The sequence below is a fragment of the Corapipo altera genome, unplaced genomic scaffold (genome assembly GCF_003945725.1).
Source record: "Corapipo altera isolate COAL_440 unplaced genomic scaffold, ASM394572v1 2, whole genome shotgun sequence".
Lineage (NCBI taxonomy): Eukaryota > Metazoa > Chordata > Aves > Passeriformes > Pipridae > Corapipo > Corapipo altera.
The window spans coordinates 1148646-1169326 of NW_020884890.1; the positions used below are offsets into that span (position 1 = coordinate 1148646).

Below are 20681 nucleotides of genomic sequence, written 5' to 3' on the forward strand. Positions count from 1 at the left end.
CCTTTCTGGCTTCATGACAGGGTCTGTGCCTAGCCCAGATACCTCCAACCATCTCAGGTGCCCCTGGGGGTACCATGCTCTCAGAGCTCTCCACGCTGCCCCAGGAGGGAGGCAGAAGATCCCCTGCTTCACTGCATGTACTGTCAGTTCAAATTTGGGTTGTGTGGGAGGAGTATGGAGGTAGCAGTTTTGGCCTGAAGGACTCAGTGGGCTCCAGCATGCAGGATGGTAGCAGCAGAGAATGTGCCAGGAGCTCTCTGACACCAGCAAAGTGGAGAAACTTGGTACATGGCTTACTTCTCAGCCAGGCAGGTTGCCTGGGTTGGGTTGTCCCCTGCAGAAATCCTGCCATGACCCTTGTTCCAGGATCCCTGCCGCAGCCAGGTCTGCCACTCACAATGTCCTTCAAAGCACAGCAACCCATCTACAAGGTCTGCAGCAGCACTCATTGTGCCCAGGCACTAGGGGAAACATCCAGGAATCAAGGAGTTTCAGTCCTCTTCACTTGAAGATACTCAGGCTCCCAGCTAAATCACCAGCTTAAAGACTACCCGTGAGTGCTTTCACACCTTGTTTAACTCATGCCACTCTGTAAACTTTGCACCAGTGTGGGAGCACAACATAGTGGTCTGACTTTTAAGACAGTGCAGCTGGGTCTCTCTGGGACTTTTAAGATAGCACAGCAAGCAGGGCAGCTGGGTCTCTTCAAAATCTGTTTCTGTAGGCAATGGGCATTCAGATGTCTAAACTTCTCTGGGGGCAGCAGTAGTATTTCCACCTCCCCACACAACTTCTGGGTAGGTGCCCCCAGCCTGCACAGTTCTCTCCCTCCTACTCCTTTCAGGTATATTGAACCCTTCAGTCTCAAGCAGGAATCAAATGCTCTCACCTGTATTTTGGATGACTGTTTTCAAACATAGTCCACTTTATAGGAATGGGAAATAACAATCATATTGATAGGTATCAAGAGAAAATCTTCACATGTCTAACTTCAGATGTGGCTAATGGGATGGATGTTTTGCTCCCCTCCCCAGCACTGAGGGGATTTGACAAAGCTGTTATTATATACTGTTTCACATGTACAGCTTTTGACAATATTTATACCACTAATTAGACAGCCACAAATAAATAAACCACGTACACATGTCTAGTTTGAAGCCCACGAGTACTTCCAGGTCTAATAGCCTCAATGAGTTTATTTATCTACTTGCATGTACACATGTGGTTCACCAAATCAGTGAACCAATGGATAAGCAATAACAAAAGTAAAGAAAGGAAGTAATTTCTGACGCTTCATATATCTCATAGTTTAGTGACAGCCTCTCACACAAGCTGCATACAGGTATCTGCAAGCCAACCATATACCACATACATATATATGGTATTTATTTTATATATATATATATACACCACATATGTGTAGAGGTATATATTTATGTATATATACACCACATAAATGTGTATGCATATATATACACACACATACACACATACACAAATATACAGGCAGGTATGCAGGCAGGTGAATTGAGCCTCAGGTGGGTGGACTACATGGCTTTCTGAATCTAAATGCATGTGAAAGACCTCCTGGATGCCAAGCTGAGGCCCTCCACAAAAACAAGTATTGCAAAACAGAAATTAAGACAGAAGAGAGATCAACTGATTCCACTTGTAACACAGATGTGAAAGTACAGAAATCCATCACTTAACCTGGAATTTCTCCGACAGTCTTAAGGCAAGTGGCTCCTGAAAGACACTGAAAAGCTGTGAGAGAGGAAGGGGAGAAAATACCCCCACTATTATATGTAGAAAGAAAATGAGCAGATGAGGTTGTCTGAAAACAATGTGCCCAAGTGTACAACAATATGTCTTTCTTTTGATGATCTAGCACAGCAAACATGGTTGCTGATCATCAAGGATATGCTGGAACAACTCCCATAACCATTAAATAATTCCCATAAGTATATTTGCTATAAAATTAATTTCCATTTGTCACCACCCAGTGCCCAGTGCTCTAAGGGCACTTTAACAGATGACAATTATTTAAACATTTGTTTTAAACATTTAGATGGAGGAACATTTTGTTATGTATATATAAACTTCGGCAGGATCCAAATATTTCACTGGAAATTGAAATGTCACTTCTTCCAAACACAGTATTTCCCTACTTGGCATATGGGCACAACAGATGGAGTAAATGTGAGAAATGGCTGTAACGCTGAGAAAAGGTGGTCCTCAATTTTGACGAGTTTAGAACTGACATTAATATTTTCCTTCTTGACTTCCTTGAAGTTAATGGCACATACCATTAATGCATACATTGCATAATCTTGCAAGGAATAAATGTTCATATCATATGCATTGACCAACAACCTGGTCTAGTGGAAGGTGTCCCTGCCCATGGCTCAAAGCCCCATCCAACCTGGCCTTGAACACTTCCAGGGATGAGGAACTGATTTGGGCAACCTGTTCCAGTGTCTCACCACTTACATTATATTGCACATTTTTTATTGCAATTATATTAGACTACATTATATTGCACAATATAAATTATATTGCAAAATTATATTGCATCTAGTTATATCTCTAGCCAGCTCTAACCTGTTCAAAAAGAAACAGCCTTAATTTTTAAGCAGTAAAGGAAGGGATACACAGTAAGGGGTTTAAGCTGTATTTGCTGTATGGGTAATGTTGGAAACCAGCTTCAAACAGGTAAAAAGTTTATTTGAGAATTACTATTTCTACTATCAGATTCTTCCAGCTCTGGTAACAGCCACAAAATAGAAAAAAAGCAGTGAAGATTTCCCCTGTCGGTATCTCAGAGCCCCTTCCCATGACAAAAAGATTCTCCACAACACCGGTTATTTGAGTCCTTCTGTTCAGCACATCTGTTCAGCAACTGCCACCTCCTCCCAGCAGTCCTATCTCACACAACTCAGCAACCAGAGAGAACAATCACACAGTGGTAATGGATTATGCACACAGCTCTCAACAGCCAGGCTACAGGCTGCACATCTGCCAGTAACTCACTTTATACCTCAAGACCCAAGAAAATACTTGGCTTTTGCATTTCCTTTTTACAGGAGCATTGCAACTAGGAGAGACTGAAGTAGAAGAAAGACGTGGATAAAAACACATACAGACAGTGAGATACAGCTTAAAAAAAAGCAGAAATGAAATATATAAAAAAAAAAATGAAAGTGAGATTAAAGAAAAAAGTCATTTGCAAATAGAAGGGAAAAAAACCCAACAAATAAGTATCACAGTATCACATGAAAGGAAAGAAAGAATATATTGTAGGGACCCTGTGAATGGATCCCTTATACATGGATGTCAAAGTAGATAGGCTATGGATGTGACCTAGCAGAGGAGAACAGAAAGAAAGAGAGCCACTAAAAATCACAACATTTCTATGGATTACACTTTGGAGGAGATCACCCTACAGATATTACCTGGCCTTTAAAACATAAAAGGAAAGAAAATCCCAACCCGAAACGAAAACTGTACTTCCTGTTTCTTAGAGTTCACACTGTAACAGTATTAACTGTATAAAATTTATAATTTCAGTGGAATTTGCCTCTCTACTTTTAACAGTGTCCTTACTGCCTTCTACTCCACTTAAAAGCTGAGAGTTAACTTCTTCTCTCTTTTATCACATCAATGCTTCTTCTCTAATCATACTCCCATGCTATATGTAACTAGAAGCGGAGATGAGGAGGCTTCTGTTATTTTTAATCCAGTTGACTCCAGTCAGCAGGACATATATTTCTATACCAGGATCCTGGCTAGATGGCTGCACAGCACTCTCACAGATATAGAGCCTATATTGTCCCAGCTACATATATAAATAAAATACTCATTCCACAGTCAGAAAGATAGCCACCATTTATTAGCTGTTTATCATTTTTTTCAATTGGTCTATAAGGTCAACTAGTTTGCTAACAATTCAGGTGAAAACTAACTCTTCCACAAAGACACTTGTTGAAGGCAAACCTGTCATAACCAAAGATGCATCAAAATTCTCCACACGTTGTCTTGTCACAGAGCCATTCTTTGTTACCAAAAACTTTCAACATCCCAAAATTCTGAGTTCTGATAACTGTTTTCTAGTTTACTGCCTTCTCCCTTTCTCTGTTATAGCCGGGAACTTAGTTCAGCTGCATTACATTCAGCAGCAATGTCCCTCAGCCTGCTGGGAATCAATCAACTAATCTCTTGTCATTCTTACCATGTGCAGGTGCAGTAAGGGCTCAAGCTTGTGATAGATAGGAGCTGGAGTCTCTCCACTAGGAGTCACTAGAATGTTTACAGACATTAACCCATCCCCTTATCAAGCATAGCTCTAAGATACTTCTTGTTAGCTGATCACCATTTATACATTAAATACTGGCTTACTCACCCTTCATCCAGCTTTTAATAAAAAATACAGTAGTCAGAGCTATGTTATCAATTTCTCAACCAGTAAAACTTATTATAATGATTTACTAATGAGTTACTATCAAAGTATTACTCCAAGGTTTCTCAAGCTTTTGCCAGTATGCATGTAATATAAAGGAATCCTTATGGCAATGATGTCATTGTGAGGAAAAATGGTATTAATCTCCTATTTTGAGCTTTATAAAATTTACCTTCTCATGGTAGACCCTGCCTGAGTTTATCCACTAAACAAGTAAGTTTTCTGACTTATTATCTACTACATCTACCTGTTAAAGGAACACTGATAGTAACTTTTAATAGCTGTTTACTTCTGCCAGTTGGTATTTTGTGGGTACCACCATTAGACACCTACGTATGACTTCAGTGGTATGTATGCCTGTTGGCACATGGCAGGCACCTCCAAAAGACACTAGTGTGCACCAAAGGTTTGATTCATAATTTAGCAGTGATTTGTTTACAGTGAATACTAAACAGTAAATGAGTACTGAACTCTGTGTTTCTGTTAGCTTGAGTAAGAATAACTGTCCTTGAGAAAACTGTAGGCTGCTGGATTCCTGGATGTGAGAGATGCTCTGGTGCAGGGGGGAAAAAGAAAGTATAGGGGATTTTATGAACGCCTGTTCAGTCCCTTCCTCAGGAAGGCAAACTAACTTAGTTGTCCAGCACAGATGGCTTTGGATATTCAGTACGAGCTTTATGTGACCAGAACACACAAATCCAGGCTCTTCTTCCTAAGTTCTAGGTTTGTTCTTTTTTTTTTCAAAGAAGTATTGTGAAAGGACTTACTGTGTATATAAAAAAATCTCTTTAAACTTTCATAACACAAACACTTTTAAGTGCTAGCACTTGCTTGCCAATTTCCAGAGCAGGAGTTAGATAATATCAGGACGGGACAGCTATTACGATCCCTTGAATTGTCATCCAGAACTTTGGTCTCAGCTTCTGGAGATTCCTGGTGCTCATCACTGGCACATTCATCTTGAGCTTTCACTTCTGGGAGGTCTGTCACTTTGTATCTAGACTGTATTTTCTCATAATTTTCGATAAGGACAAGGAGAAGCACAATTCATTCAATTCGTATTATATTAGAATGAAGGAATAAAGTGAATGACCTTTTCCTTCTCCTTCATTTGCTACCCAGCCTACTGTACTGGTTAAGGGTTTTCTTCAGGCTCCATCTTGGCTACATTAGAGGTAACATTCACTCCCACATCAGTAAAAGCCTTGCACACGTTGAAGAATTATGCTCCAGTTAGAAGAGAGCTTTTTTTTTTCTCCATCTCTCAGGTAGCATCATGTTTTTCAACAGTTCAATAAAATTACTGATTTGAAACACAGCTTCTAGGCATTACTGGGGGTTTTGCATTATATTAAATATGTGATTTCAGTGTGCCCCAGAGATACTATGAATTTTTTCATGCTTTAAAAAAGGAAAATCACAAAACAACAGACGAAACACTCTTTGGAGTTTATGAACCTCCAACATGAGAAAGACATTTTGCTGGCATTATGGACATACAAGGCTGTAATAGCCAAATGGCTAAATTTTCTCATGAATTCTCACCTACTTTTTCCTTAAGTGGAAGAATACTATATACTTTTAAAAGCAGAAAATCAGGAAAAAGTGTCAGAAAATCAATACACAGCACTTAAGTAGTTCTTTAAGCCCATGGCAGACAACCAAGCTTCCAACCCGCCAATATACCTTTGGGAGAGCTGGCTGAGTGGCCAGACATCACTTCTGGAAGAATATCTTCTAATGCATCCTTTTCCAAGAAAGAAAAGTATAAAGCAGAATAATACAATACAATGGAATGCCACCAGAATATTTTTTGATAGCAAAAAGCACTTTATGCAAAGGTAGCAAATACCGAGAGGGGAAAGATGCTTGTAAAGAAAAAGTCAGGAATCGCAGAGTAATGATTCCCCCATTATAAAAATGCACTTAGATTCTTTAAGATACATAGGTAATGTACGCTATAAGAAAATCTTGCTTATCAACAAAACAAATAACTCATAAAATTTTTTTATATTAATTCAAGTTTTAAACATTGCAGTATCACCCCAGAAGGCAATACTTGTTAAAATACCTCTTAATCCATATTCAGCAGAGACAGTAAACCCTTTTGATTTCTCATCTATGTGTTCCCCCTACAGAAAAAAAGTTGTATCTTTTCACAGTGGTTTGATTCAATCTGTGTGAACTGTAGTGACAGTTCCTGACAATGTTCATTGCCAAGATAGTCAGATACCATTAATAAGAAATTCCATTTTAATGCACCTTGAGTTTTCTGAGAAATGAGATTCTCTAGTTCTGAAAGATGCACAGCTAACAATTCTCAGCTCTTCCTCTAACAGGCTAACCAACCTTGATATTTACTGGCTACATCTCAAGCTGACAATGACTCCCTGGCTCTGAAGCAGTAAAAGGACTGTGACAGTTCAGTTCTTAAAAGACTAGATTTTCTAGACTAGATCACACAGTCTAGAATGATGGGATGCCATCCAGAGGTACCTGGACAAGCTCTAGAAGCAGGCCCTTTTAAACCCATAAGGTTTAAAAGGACCAACTGCAAGGTCCTGCACCAGTGTCAGGACAACCTCCTGCATCAATACAGGCCAGGGGATTGACAGATTGAGAGCAGCCCTGCCAAGGACTTGGGGGTGCTACTGGATGAGAGGCTGGACATGATCCAGTAATGTGCACTTGTAGCCCAGAAAGTCAATTGTATCCTGTGCTGCATCACAAGCAGTGTGGCCAGCAGGTCAAAGGAGGTGATTCTGTCCCCTCCACTCTCGAGTAGAGTGGAGACCCCACCTTGAGTGCTGCATCCAGCTCTGGGGTCCCCCAGCACAAGAAGGACCTGTTGGAGTGAGTCTAGAGGAGGGTGACCAAGATGACTGGTGGGATGGAGCACCTCTCCTACAAGGAAAAGCTCAGAGAATTGGAATTGTTCAGCCTGGGGAAAAGAAGGCTTTGAGGTGACCTAATTGAAACCTTCCAATAACTAAAGGGACCCTGTAAGATAGAGAAAGACTAGTAACAGGACAAGGGGGAATGGTTTCAAACCGAAAGAGAGTAGGCTCAGATTAGATATTAGGACGAAATTGTTTACTGTGAGAGTGGTGAGGCACTGGCACAGGTTGACCAGAGAAATTGTGAATGCTCCATCTCTGGAAGTGTTCAAGGACAGGTTGCATGGAGCTCTGAGCAACCTGCTCTAGTGGAAGGAGATGTCCCTGCAGGAGGTTGGAACCAGATGATCTTTAAGGTCCCTTCCAACCCAAACCATTCTGTGATTTTATTCTTTTACTTTCTATTTCCATTTGGATGATTATGATATCTTTCTGAGAACGATACATATACATATATGTACACAATATATATACATATATATATTCACCAAATAAATCTGCACATGTGGAAACCACCTGTGACATCTGGTCTTTTACTAAATCATATATATATACGCACAGAGAGAGAGAGAGACACATCACTCCATATGTATTTACTACAAACCTCTTTAAGAAGATCATGATTCTCAGAGGTGAAAATTGCTGAGCTCCATACAGCAATAAGCTTTCATTAAGAAATCCAGTTCCCACAGTAACTTTGCAATTCTGCATCTTTATGTCCAAGTGTATGCCTCAGTATCTGCGAGACAACAGCAATCGATGAGCACAGTAAAGTGGTAAATGTTAAACCTATTTTATGCACACAGAGATATTATGAGCTGAAGTTATATTAAAAATTTAGTGTAGTGGATCACAGTTCCTCTACTGACACCAACAGGTACTAGACCCACCAGGAAGCATATTTCTTAACTGAAAGTCACACAGCAAGATACTAATAAAAAATGTCCAGAAATATTTTTTGCATCTTACCCTCTGCTTAAAAATTAGCCCGAGATCCAGTTTTAAAGTCTATCATCAAGAGAGGAAGGAAATGTCAGTTAACAGAGTTTCTAGTAACTGTTTCTGGAAAATATCTGATAGATAGACGGTGACATGTTTCACTGTGATTTTTTTTAATTCACAGCTTCTGACTGCAGATCAACATTTGCAAGAACCTTACATAGTTTGCATCAATCATAAATAAGAGGCTCTCTCCTGTGGATCATTAATCTGATAATACTCCAGTTTATACCATACTGGGTTAAGGTCTCTGAGGTGTGGAACGGGGCAGCACCCCCAGGCTGGTTTTGATTGACAGCTTCTCCAGGGTTTCCTAATGAGGCTCACAGGCACTGGGGTATGGGGCAGGGCATCACCTCACCTTCATGAAATTTGACCTGTCCCATTCCCCCCCCCCCCCCCCCCCCCTTCCCCCACGAGTTGGTCCAAGCCAATAATTAATACAATAATCCAGTGTCTCACAACGCTTCTTGGTCAAGATCAGAGGAGTCATCTCCAAGGGGGATCTTAAAGTAGGCATCTTCTACTGACCTCCAAATCAAGACAGTAAGACCAATGGAAAAGTATTTGGATCACTTAAACAAGCTTTGGGTCACAGAATCTGGTTCTTATGGGTGACTTCAACTACCCCACACGTCCATTGAAAGAACAATACAGCAGCTCATGTCACCCACCAGATTTCTGGAATGTGTAGAGGACTGCTTCTTCCTTGTACAAATGTTAGATGTGCCCACCAGGAACAAGGCACTGCTGGCCCTGCTGCTCACAAAACAAGAAAGTTTGCTTTGTAATATCTCAGTTAGGGATAGCCTTGGATGCAGCAATCATAATACCATGGAATTTGGGATCCTGCTGACCATGCTGAAGGTTGGTATGAGAACAAACGTTTTAAGGTTTAGAAGAGCAAATTTCAGCTCTCTCAGAGCTAAATTGCAAAGGATTTCGTGGTAAGCTTCCATGAGGGAGCTAGTGAGTGCTGGGAGCTTTTCTAAACTCTCTTCCCAGAAGAAAAAAAATAATTAATCCCCTTTTAAAGGTAGAGAAGTAGCCAGAGCAAGAGACCACCTTGGCTTAACTGTGAGCTTCTGAGTCAGCTCAAAAGAGAAGCATTCCAGAGCTGGAAAAGTGGGCAAAAACCTGTTGAAAACTACTGGGCCACTGCCAGGGTATGCAGAAATGCAGACAGAAAAGCAAAAGCTGAGCTCACATAGAAACTGGCCAGACATGTAAAAAACAAAAAGAAAGGGACAATTAATAGATGCAGATTGGAAATTACACGTAGATGCTCAGTCAGTCATTCAGAAACAACCCTCTAATAGGACTAAAGGGGTGACAATAGCACTACTTTTAATATGGAAGCTTGATATATGTGTTAATTTGATCAAATGAAATCATACCCAAAGCTACCAATCAAACTGGCTGAAAATCAAGAGTTTTTTCTACAAGTAAGGAATTCTGCTTTTCTGTTTGTATTCACTGCAGTCAGAGGTCCTCCTGACTTTCTCTTTTTGTTTCTGGTTTTGCTTCCTCTCAGACTCACCATTCCCACCATCATACATCTTACTGAAAAATGTGTGTTAAATGTGGATTTAAATTAGCATGCAGTGTGGACAGCTCAGAAAGGTTCTACAAGTATGCTGGGATCCTGATTCCTTCCTGACTGTTATTGGTACTTTAGCTGAACGGCCGGTGTCCACCGAGACTCCGCCCAATCCCCCCCGGAGGGAGAAGGAGGAGGGAAGGGGGGGAGAAGAAAAAAAACTTGCAAAATCGAGGCTGCTAAGAAAGGCAGTTTTATATTTACGCAGAGAAGAAAAAAAATCTATAAGCACTATACACACAGGGAAAACTAACAATAAAGACTACTTCCCCACGAAAGGTGTTTTCCTCCTCCGAAAACAGCCATCTGTCCCGTGCAACCATCCCAGAGGAGAAGAGGGAGTTGTTTCCTTCTTGTCTCTTTATATCTGAGCTGACATAACATGGCATGGAGTACCTTATTGGTAAAATATACATCAGGTGACCTATCCTAGTCCCATCTCCCTCTCAGGGAGGGTTACAAACCCATTACACTGACCTAGCAATGTTTCACTTCCATTTCTCAAAAAATATACAGTGTGAGATTGAACACAACAAATTAAGAGGTTTCTAAATTATTTTTTCCACAAATTCAATCAATGGTTGCACACAGGTGCAGCCTTATATTGTGTACTGAGAATCACTTATCTGGGGAGAAAACTTCATGCGCAGCCTAATTTCTGAGGTCCATGTCAGTTGCTTTCACGAAGCCTTTTGGAGGATTTTAGACTAGATTTTATGAGATGCTAATGATCGCAATCCAGTATAACCAGGGCTGTGGCTTGGCTAAGCTACTCACTGCAAGCACCCTTCCACAGGCCACAGCTCTGGGCAGGCTGCAGCCACCAGGCACAGTGCAGTTGGTTGCTCTGGCACCACAGGCATCAGGAGCCCAGTAGAAAGGTGCTGCTCCAAGAGATAATGCTTTCTCCAGAGAAAATGGAAAGATGCTGGAGAGCAAAAGCACAGCTGCCAGGTGGAACCACCCCTCCACGTATTACAGACATCAGTCTGCTCTGCAACACAGGAGAAAGGTGACTCTTGCAACTGCTCATCAAACTACCACCAGTTCTTTACAAAATTTTATTTTACCTTGAATGTCAAGCATAATACCACTCTCTGATAGTAGGACAACAGAAAAACAACCCATTAGAGAAGTCACTTATGAAGCGTCAGTTAAATTCAATACAAGATTCTGCCTTAATTTAAGAAATGGATTTTAAATTGTCATAGGAACTGTGGCTTTGCTCTTTATGTAAAAGCAAGCAATACAACTCATTAGCAAAGCTTACAATGAAAGTTACACACAGCTTGCTTAAAATGAAAAAGGAAACAGCATAACAAACATTGCAGCTGATCAGCCACCAGTTAGACCTTTCTCCTTGTAAACCTGCTTCTTCAATTTGGCAATGCAGTCCTTGAGGAGAAACAGCAAAGGGTATATAACTTAATACTCCATTACACGGAACTGTTACATTGGGGTTGTGCAAACATTTTTTAATCTTTAATTTTGTCAAATCATAGCTACTGTATCATAGCCAGCTGTATCAGTCTTTTGTTCTTTTTTTATTTTTAATGCCGTTTTCATGTAAGTTGAATCACCCACATGGAACCTTTAAATCTTTAGTGGCTGACAGTACCATCTTCAACAAAACCTTGACCCTTGAACGAGTAGTTCTACCCTTGCATTTCACCTTAGTTTTAAGCACAGTTGCATGGAAAAATAGGTGATATTTCTTCCATGATTATCCAGATATTTATCTTAATTTATAAGAATCTGATACAGGCTTTTGCTCACAGAACATCTGGAGCTATGACATATGAAATGTACACAAGCCAGTGAAATTCACACACATACGAAGTCAAAGCCAGCCACATTCTTTCAAAAGCAAATACTGTGTATGTTGGCTGCATGTGAAAAATTTCACAGTAACTTATACCTGACCAATGCCATTTAAGACCTAATCCTGCTCCCAGTGGTGTTTCCAGCAATTTTGCAAAGGACTTCAGTGGTAAAAGGAGAATGATAGGACAATTAAATACTAAATATCATAGTTAATTCCTATTAAAACTCTTTCAAAACAGATGATATTCAACCAGTGCAAGGTATAAAAAAAGTCATTGGGGTTTTGGAGTTTCTTGTCTAAAGGAATGTATAACCTTTGGGTTTGTTATTTATAATGCCAGAGGTACTTTTGTTCCTGCTTATTGGATTATTGCTGGTCACCTTCCTGAGATTTGAAAGACCATAAAAGACAAGCACCATACCTATTCTTCTAAATTACCATATCACAAATTAATAATTTGGTCCTTTTCTAAATGGATCTCTCCCCACAATTACACTAAAACATAGTGATGGATCACAAATTCCAGGGGGTCCAACTGGTCCAGGCATTCCCGGAGTACCACGATCTCCATCTTTACCAGGCTGCCCACGCTCTCCAGGACGTCCTTCCTTACTCATACCTGGTGGACCTTCAGGACCTTAATAACACACATGCAATAAACAAATACATGACTACAGAAATAAAAACAAGAGCAAGAACAGATCCACCCCTCCACACACACCCCTGCTCTTTGGTGAAGTATGCAGATAAAGAAAACATTTCCTGAAAAAGACACTCCTTGTCACAAACTGCTTATATGTTTATAAACACAACATGATACCTTACTAAGATTTTTTTAAAAGCACATGGAAAACACTTTAAATAAAAATAGCTTTTAAAGGAAAATATAAAAATCTGCTTTAGCATACTGTTATACTTTACATAATCTGGAACCACCAACACATGAATCAGTCCCCCTATTTCTATTTCTTACTCTGGATTTGGATCAGGCCCTAATATTTGTTCCAAACACCCAAGTCTGCATTTTTTATAGATACATTAATGTTAGGAAGAATATATTCCCTCACTAAGCAATGCTTACATGTCACATAATCATATCAGGGTTCAGTTTTTAGATAATGGCTGATTTCAGGATCCATCTATCAAGAAACAGCAGTCTCTCAGGTACCAATCTCTAAAGATATCTTATATTAAACTATATATTATATGACAATTTATAAGGGCATGCAAGAGACAGGCATTAGCCCTAAAACATATATGGCAATTAAGATATGTACAAACTACCTAAGTTTTTCCCAAATTACACAAACACTTATTTTGAAATTAATAAATTATTAGCATGTACTGAATCTGCACAGCTGAACCATCCCTCACCTGGAGGTCCTGGGGGGCCTTGGATCCCAGGAACCCCAATTCCTTGATTGCCTTTTGCACCGTTTTTCCCTGGCAGTCCTGTGAATTAGCAAACACAGGTATATCTTTGCACACCAATGATCTAGGAAGTCAGCATTTGATAATATTTATTGAATAAAATACCTAATATTTCAAAAGCAAATAATAGGATGTAAAACAAGCATTTTCTTGTAACCCACACAGTGTGACTGGGTTCTAAATTATCCTAATTTCTACTGAATTTAGAGCTGATATAGCACTTGTTAAGCAGACAGTCGCTATGAGCTGAGGGAATAGATGATAGGCAATTAAAAAAATTTACTGCCATTGCTTTCCAACCGGCAAAGATTTTAAGAAGTTGTATGAAAGAAGTGTAAGTTATTCACCATAGTCGGTGTGGAATACAGAATATATAGATAATCTTCTACAACATACAGCAGAATTAAATCTCCACCAAAGAAATACTGAGATGTAAAAATATGAGCTCTCTAACACTTACAACCCAGTGAATTCAGTTTCTTCATAGAGACATATACCCATTTTTCCAACTCTTATGGAACAGCCAAACCTGTTAGTGTCTGCTTCAGAGGAAAACTGCACATTCTCCTATTGGAGAGGAAATTATAAAAGCACTACAGGCAAATCTTTATTACATCCCAAATGAATTTGATGTCTAGGTCACAGGTAATGTCAAAAAGAAAGTAAATATTTACCAACCATTTGTCTGCTTACCCTTGGCACACTACTAGTTATACAGCTTTCCTGATTATTTTGATCCTACCAGTTACCAAATTATGGACTTCACCCAGTCTCTTTCTCTAGTTCCAGACTACATATGCATACTTAATATAAAGTCTGCAAATACATCACAGAAATCAGCTGGAATGCTTGGACAGCTGAGTTACCTGAATGTATAAACCTTAGCTTGCTTAAAAAGAATCCAGAATGTTTAAGAAAAGCATAAAGAAAGGAGTAAAAATCCTTTTGAGTTAAAAAGAACAAAAGGACAAAAACTCAGGAAATCAGGGGGAGTCTAAAAGTTGTCACATGCCAAAGATCAGTGCAGCTAGTAAGTAGCCAATGAATAATACTGTTCCTTAAAATAGCAGAAATAAACAAGTTTGGAAGAAAAGAAACTAGAAAACATGGAAATGCATTGAAATCCATGTCTAAGCATATTTGATCTAAAAAATAATCTAAACAGCTAGAAACATTTACGTGAGACTAAGAACTCTCTAAAAAGATCAGAACAGTTTGACTACATTAGAACTGAACACTAGCTACCTTGTTGAGTTCTTGTATTTTCTCTTCTTCTGTCATGCATTCCTTGAAAGCAGCGAAACATCCACTCTGTACCACGTTCACAATTACAGTCACAGAAGCCCAGCCATTCTCTTACTCCACCCTGTATTAACCCCATTCAAAACTAGAAGGAGAAAACCAAGTCACAAAGACCATTTACACCATGATGTATGCACACAGTACCTCTTGTCCCACGAGCCCCAGGGCGACCTGGGATGCCCATCAGCCCTGGAATGCCATCATTCCCTGGTAAACCAGGAAACCCTCTTGGTCCTTCAGGGCCTCTTGGACCTGGTGGTCCTGGAAGTCCTGGGGGAGCACTTTGAGACTGACAGTGGTTACAGCTTTGTAGTCTTCTACTCTGCAGGATGGCAGGCAACTGGGCTGAGAGAATTCAAACAAAAAATTGCTTAGAGTGTTGAAACAATAAAAGTAGTGCCCATAACCACAAACACAAAATCAGTTTCATCTCTTTAGAGAACAAGATACCTTTAGGCAATAAGATGGGAAAGTATAGAACCTGTGGTGTGGAAATGTATCCACACCCGCAAGAAAACAAGTGATAGATCGGGAATACGGAACTTGCTTTCAAGAAAGAGACTTTACAATTATCAGGAAACTTTTTTAGCACTTTAAACAAGGAAAAAAACAGTGAAGAGGCTTTCCAACTTACTTCTCAGTACATCTGAACACACCTGTCGAATAAATTCTTCTGAAAATTCTCGTGCCTGAATTGAACAGAGAACAGTTAAAACAAGAGAGATCATGCATTTCTTTGTGGTTTTTAAGGTACTCAAAATTACAAGTTTGAGGTCCTATACATACAGGTTTTCCATCTGATCCAGGTGGTCCTGGGGGTCCTCGATCTCCTGGCTGACCTCTGAGACCAGGAGGTCCAACCAAACCCTGGACACCAGATTCTCCTTTTTGTCCACTGATGCCTTGAATGCCTGGATCTCCTTTCTCACCTTTCTGGAATGAAAAATCCATGAAAAGCCAATCGTATCTTCAGCGATCATCTGGAAGCTAGGCAGCATCACAAAAACATATTCTGAGAAAATCTTTATTGATGACCTTCATAAAATTAATATAAGTTGTCACTAAATATTACTTGATATTGATGAGACGTATTGAAGTTTTGAGATTCTTTGGTAACTGTTTCAGATACAATTACCCAATATAACTAGAAACAAATTACCTTTTTTTAACTTTAAGGAACCATTTAACTTACAAATTACTATTTAGAAACTAGTATTCATTATTAACATATGGAAGAAAAGGCATTATTCTCTTTTTCATGAGAATTAGAATTTTTTTCACAGTATGTTAAATTCCTTAGAAGGCTGGAAAAATTAGAGATGAAATTCTGGCATCACTGAAGTTCTTGGAAACTTACTGTAATTATCAAGCCTTTGACCCCTATGTCTGTAGTATATAAGACAAAGGAAAAAATAGTTTGATTTGAGTTAGCAATTCTTTTGTTTGTTGGCTTTTTTTTTTCATCTGATTGGTAATAACTATAGTCCATTTGCTTCATTGGAAAAGGTTAAAATAATACTGGAAAATAGTTTGATATATCTTCATCAAAGCAATGGTTCTTCTACGTATGGAAACCTACTGCAACAGTTCATGTGGAACCCTTTCCCCAGTCTGGAGCCAACAAAACATCAGTACAATGTAATTTGGTATATGCCCAAGATTAAAGTCAGTATACTACATTTGCTCCCTGATGAGTTTTTTCCTTCCATTTCTGCACAGCTTCTGCATAATATTATCAGTTGCCTCAAAATTTTCTTTCACTCTTTACAACTATTTTAGATAAAATTGTGGGAACAGGACTATTATATATGACAAAACTTACTGAAACATATAATAGAAGTTTAAGAAATTATGAAATAGTCGTGCATACAGTCTTCATAGACTTACACTGAATTTTAAATTATGGTATTTATATTATTTTGTTTAATTTTCTCTATTACTTATCAAAAGTCTTCAGAATAAATCAGAAAAATTCAAAGCTTCCTGGCTTGGTCTAAATTAGTAACAATGTCCAGAATTCTCCACATGAATTACTGCAGGGTAGCAAGTTTCAAATTCAGTACTGGATTACCTAGTTTTATGCAGAGAGCTAGGCACTAAAATCAGATAGGCAGTTTATCCTCTTAAAAAAACACAGAAATGAGACAGGTATCAGTCAGGTGCCTAAAAGTACTGCTGGAAAGATGACCTGAACAGCAGTCCATACCTTCAAAAGTTACACACTAATTCAGAACTTTTTCCAAAGTTGTAATAGCATTTTATTTTTTTGATATTGTCATCTTGAATGTTGTAGTAACAGAGAATTGATCCTCTTATTACATCTTGTAGATTTGTGCTTGTTCATTTCTTACATGATTACAAATTACATAATTACAAAAGTGGTTTTTCTCCTTTAGCATGGTCAGCAAGGCTCAGAGATAAACACATGGAGCATATGTAGCTGCCTGTGGCTACACTAGAATACATGTGCTGAGATCTGAAAACCATTCTGTTCTTATAGGTAGGAGTTGTTTGGGTTTGGTTGGGTTTTTTTGTTTTGCTTTGTTTTTAATTACTTTTACAGCTATGGACTAAGTTTACATAGAAGACATCTGACTTGCAAATTGATCTATTTGAACTAAGTGAGTTAGAAAGCATTAAGAAACAGTGAGTATTGGGAAAATGGCATCTACTGTAGAAAAACACTAGAGGCATGAAGCCAGTATAAAAATACCAGGACAAAATGTTGGAAGCATCAGCAGAAACTGCCTGAAGAACTTGCCAAAGAGTAAATGAAACTGCAGAGTATATCTTGGTCTTTTAATGGTCAACCACATCCCATGTGTGGCCTTGTTTGTTGACCCTTGCTACTGGAAAAGAAAATTTAAAAAAGGAGAAGAGCTCAATAAGAATTACAGGCTGAAGAAACTTTTTATTGAGGAGTCAGAGTCTAACAAAAAACATACTTTATGAAAATAGAAAATCAACTCATTCTATAGGTTTGATAAGTAAACACAACATCATTATACCTTAACATATAGTAAGAAAAATATTAAAATGAGTTTTCTGTAGAAATATATTATTGCCATGATTTAAAATATTTAAAGAAGCTAGTTCAATAATATACAGTTTTGGCAATGATTTAGCAAAACAATTATAAGTCAAACTGTAATTTAACTATTTCATAGAATCACAGCAGCATATGAAACAGTTTACATGATAAAATGCATACAGTAATTTAATTATCAGAATTAGGCTTCCACCTAATGTATCCAGCCATTGATATGCAACAATGCTTTAATGAAAAGGGTTGAACAAAGAAATCTCTAAATAAATTTGTACTCTGATTTCACTAAACAATGAAATAAATAAAAAACAACCAACAAAATCAATGTTTTAAATACCAATTTTTTTAAAAAATGCAACACAAAGATTAAAAAGTTTGGCCATAAACATATATACATTAGCCAAACAGCACTCCAAGCAGCCTTCATAGAATCATAGAGCAGACTGAGTTGGAAGGGGCCTTAAAGATCATCTCATTCCAACCCCCCTGCCACAGGTAGGGACACTTTCCACTAGACCAGGTTGCTCAGAGCTGTATGCAGCCTGGTTGTGGACACTTTCCCTTATGCCCCTCAAGTTTCAGGCTGAGCTGAGTTATTCTTGTATAGACTTAGTAGTAGAGAGAAAAAATTCTACCCTGCATTTTCTGAGTCAGTCTCAAAAAACAGAAACCTCTAAAAAAATACTTGTAAAGGCTTTGCTAGACTCCTTTCCATTGGCTTTGAAATAAAGGCCCACAAAGAATCTCACTGGTGCCAGTTAAAACACACAAGACAAAGAGTTCATCTGTGGAAATCCTTACTACAGACTTGTATAGAAGCTGAAAGTAGAGTATAACAGCAGAGCTCAAAAGGAATTAGGTAAACTCAACACTGTCATTGAATACAATGGTCTTGATCTCTAACTTACATGCTCCAAATTTTCTGACTCCCCAAAAAAAGGGAAGGGGTACAAGAAGGACCTTCTTTGTGTGTCCTGTTCCTTATTTCTCTATTGTGCCTTTCAATTATTGGTTATTGCTGAATAATACTATAATACTATTCTGTATTTTTATGAATGTATTTTTATTTTGCAGTGATCATAGAATCTCTGGATTCTTTTTCCTTTAAGCATTTCCTTTCCTGAACCAGTTTTTCTCACTGTTTTTATTGGTTAGTTTGTGGGCTTTTTAATTCCCTTAAAGTATATACTTGGCTTTAGTTATTTTAAAAAATATTTCATTTAATGAAATATATATTTCACTACATCTCTTTTTAACTAATATTTCTTTCTCTTCTCGATATTTCTCAATTAATTTCTTTTCTGTTATTTACAGACATCTGAGAACAGAAGCAAGACTATAAACACACATTTTACAGATCATATGATTTGTAGAAACAAATGGAATAATTTTGCAATATTATATTTGTCATTACAAAAATACTTACCTCTCCTCGTTCTCCATTCAGTCCTTCTACTCCCTTTAAGAAATAACATGAAAAAAAATTTAAAAAGCAGGTTGAGTCAAATTACTTGGCATCCTTTGTCTTCAATAATTAATCACAAATGGCAATTTTTAAAGATTCTGTGATTGCTATTGTACAAAAAAACCCCTTGCATATAATGATGAAAAATTTATACCATGGTGAATGAACAATTCATTAATACCTTTAACATCATGTACGAAGAGGATAAGTTGCGAATATATCATACATATTAAAAACAATAAACACAACATAGAGACAAAATCTTATTCACTTTAGAAAAGACTAAAGAAATAAAATTTTGTGTTCTAGTAAAAGAAAACTCCTGATTCTACCTGTTTAATACTGTCTTACTATGCATAAATTAATTTTAGAGCCTTTTAAATAGAAACTCAGTGGTAAGCCAGATTTTCCATGGTAGCAAATGATTTCGGAGTCACTTCTGCCAAGTGCTTCAATAGTGTTACTGACCATTAAGTTCCATGGCAAGTTGGCAGTTCACTTTTCTGATACACTCTTATGTGCAAAGGAATCTGTATTGTATCTTTAAGAAGTCTTGGAGTCTTGAGAAACCTTGGAAAGACCTAGTGTTGTCTATCAGAAGTATTTGAATTACTGATTTTTTTGGTTGCCAACCAAATCAGAAAAGCATGGGAAACAATTTTAGACTCAGTCTGCATTATTTTTTCAGCTTTCTCCAAAAAAAGAAAGCAAGCAACAGCAATTCAAGTTGCATCATTCTATGGGAAAAATAATGTTTCCTTTCACTATCACTTTGTTTTGCCTCATGATTAAAAAAATAAATATATGAAAAAATTGTATATCATTTGCAAAAGGAAAACCCAGAATGTTTAATTCGTAAAATGTTAGAGTAGGACACTACATTTGTTTAAAATCAAAGACTGGTCTTTTAGTTTAAACTATTTCTTTTAAAAAAATCTGCTCAGCTTTAATACTGAACTACTGTTAACCTTCATATGCCTGAGAGAGTTAACTAACATACAGTCTAGATCTCCTGCCCATACTCCACAGGAATCAGCTCCTTCTGGCTAGACAGGCAGCTGTATCGATGTCGTAATCCTGAAAAAAGCAACTGTGGCTTCCTTCCAAGTCTAGTTTTAGATACGTACCTCTAACAAATACTTCTCTGTTTAGACACGACAGAGTATGCAGTTAACAAGTATTTATAAATACTAATAGCTATTTTCTGTGGTACAACAAGATAGCCAACTATGACACAATCAGAATACACTGGCCCAGAGTTAAAGAGAAACAACTGCATCTCATTGATTTGCAGCTGAAACAGGAAACATCTGTAATTTATGAGCCCAGAAGATGTCAATAACTCCCAGTAATGTCTAGGAGATAATGAACTGTATGAAAATGCAGCATGGTACATGCAAAATCTTAACATCGCATGTATTATTCTTATAACCTTTACATAAAAGCCACTTTGTGCTGTTATCTGCATTTTATATTATTTATAGCTATTTTATAAAACTATTATATAATTAAGGATTTAATACAATAATAAAAAAAATGCACTTATGGTCTGTTTCTCAAGATATAATATCCCAGAAGCACAGAAACATGCAGGCTGGAAGTGATTTCCTTGGGTTCAAGTTCCTTTGCAGAACAGATGCAACTTGATCAACAAAACACG

General features: G+C 38.0%; 1 protein-coding gene across 2 annotated transcripts in view; it reads right to left on the reverse strand.

Moving 5' to 3' along the window:
* Positions 1-10999: 10999 nt before the first annotated feature.
* Positions 11000-20681, reverse strand: part of COL21A1 (collagen type XXI alpha 1 chain) — a 97517-nt gene continuing 87835 nt past the window's right edge. For both annotated transcript variants that reach the window (XM_027645094.1, XM_027645093.1), the window contains 6 exons: positions 18983-19015; positions 15297-15443; positions 15145-15199; positions 14655-14855; positions 13152-13229; positions 11000-12414 (listed from right to left, as the gene is read on the reverse strand). In XM_027645094.1, the coding sequence (XP_027500895.1) occupies positions 12227-12414; positions 13152-13229; positions 14655-14855; positions 15145-15199; positions 15297-15443; positions 18983-19015 (702 nt within the window). In that variant the 3' untranslated portion in view covers positions 11000-12226. The remainder of the gene's footprint in view (positions 12415-13151; positions 13230-14654; positions 14856-15144; positions 15200-15296; positions 15444-18982; positions 19016-20681) is intronic.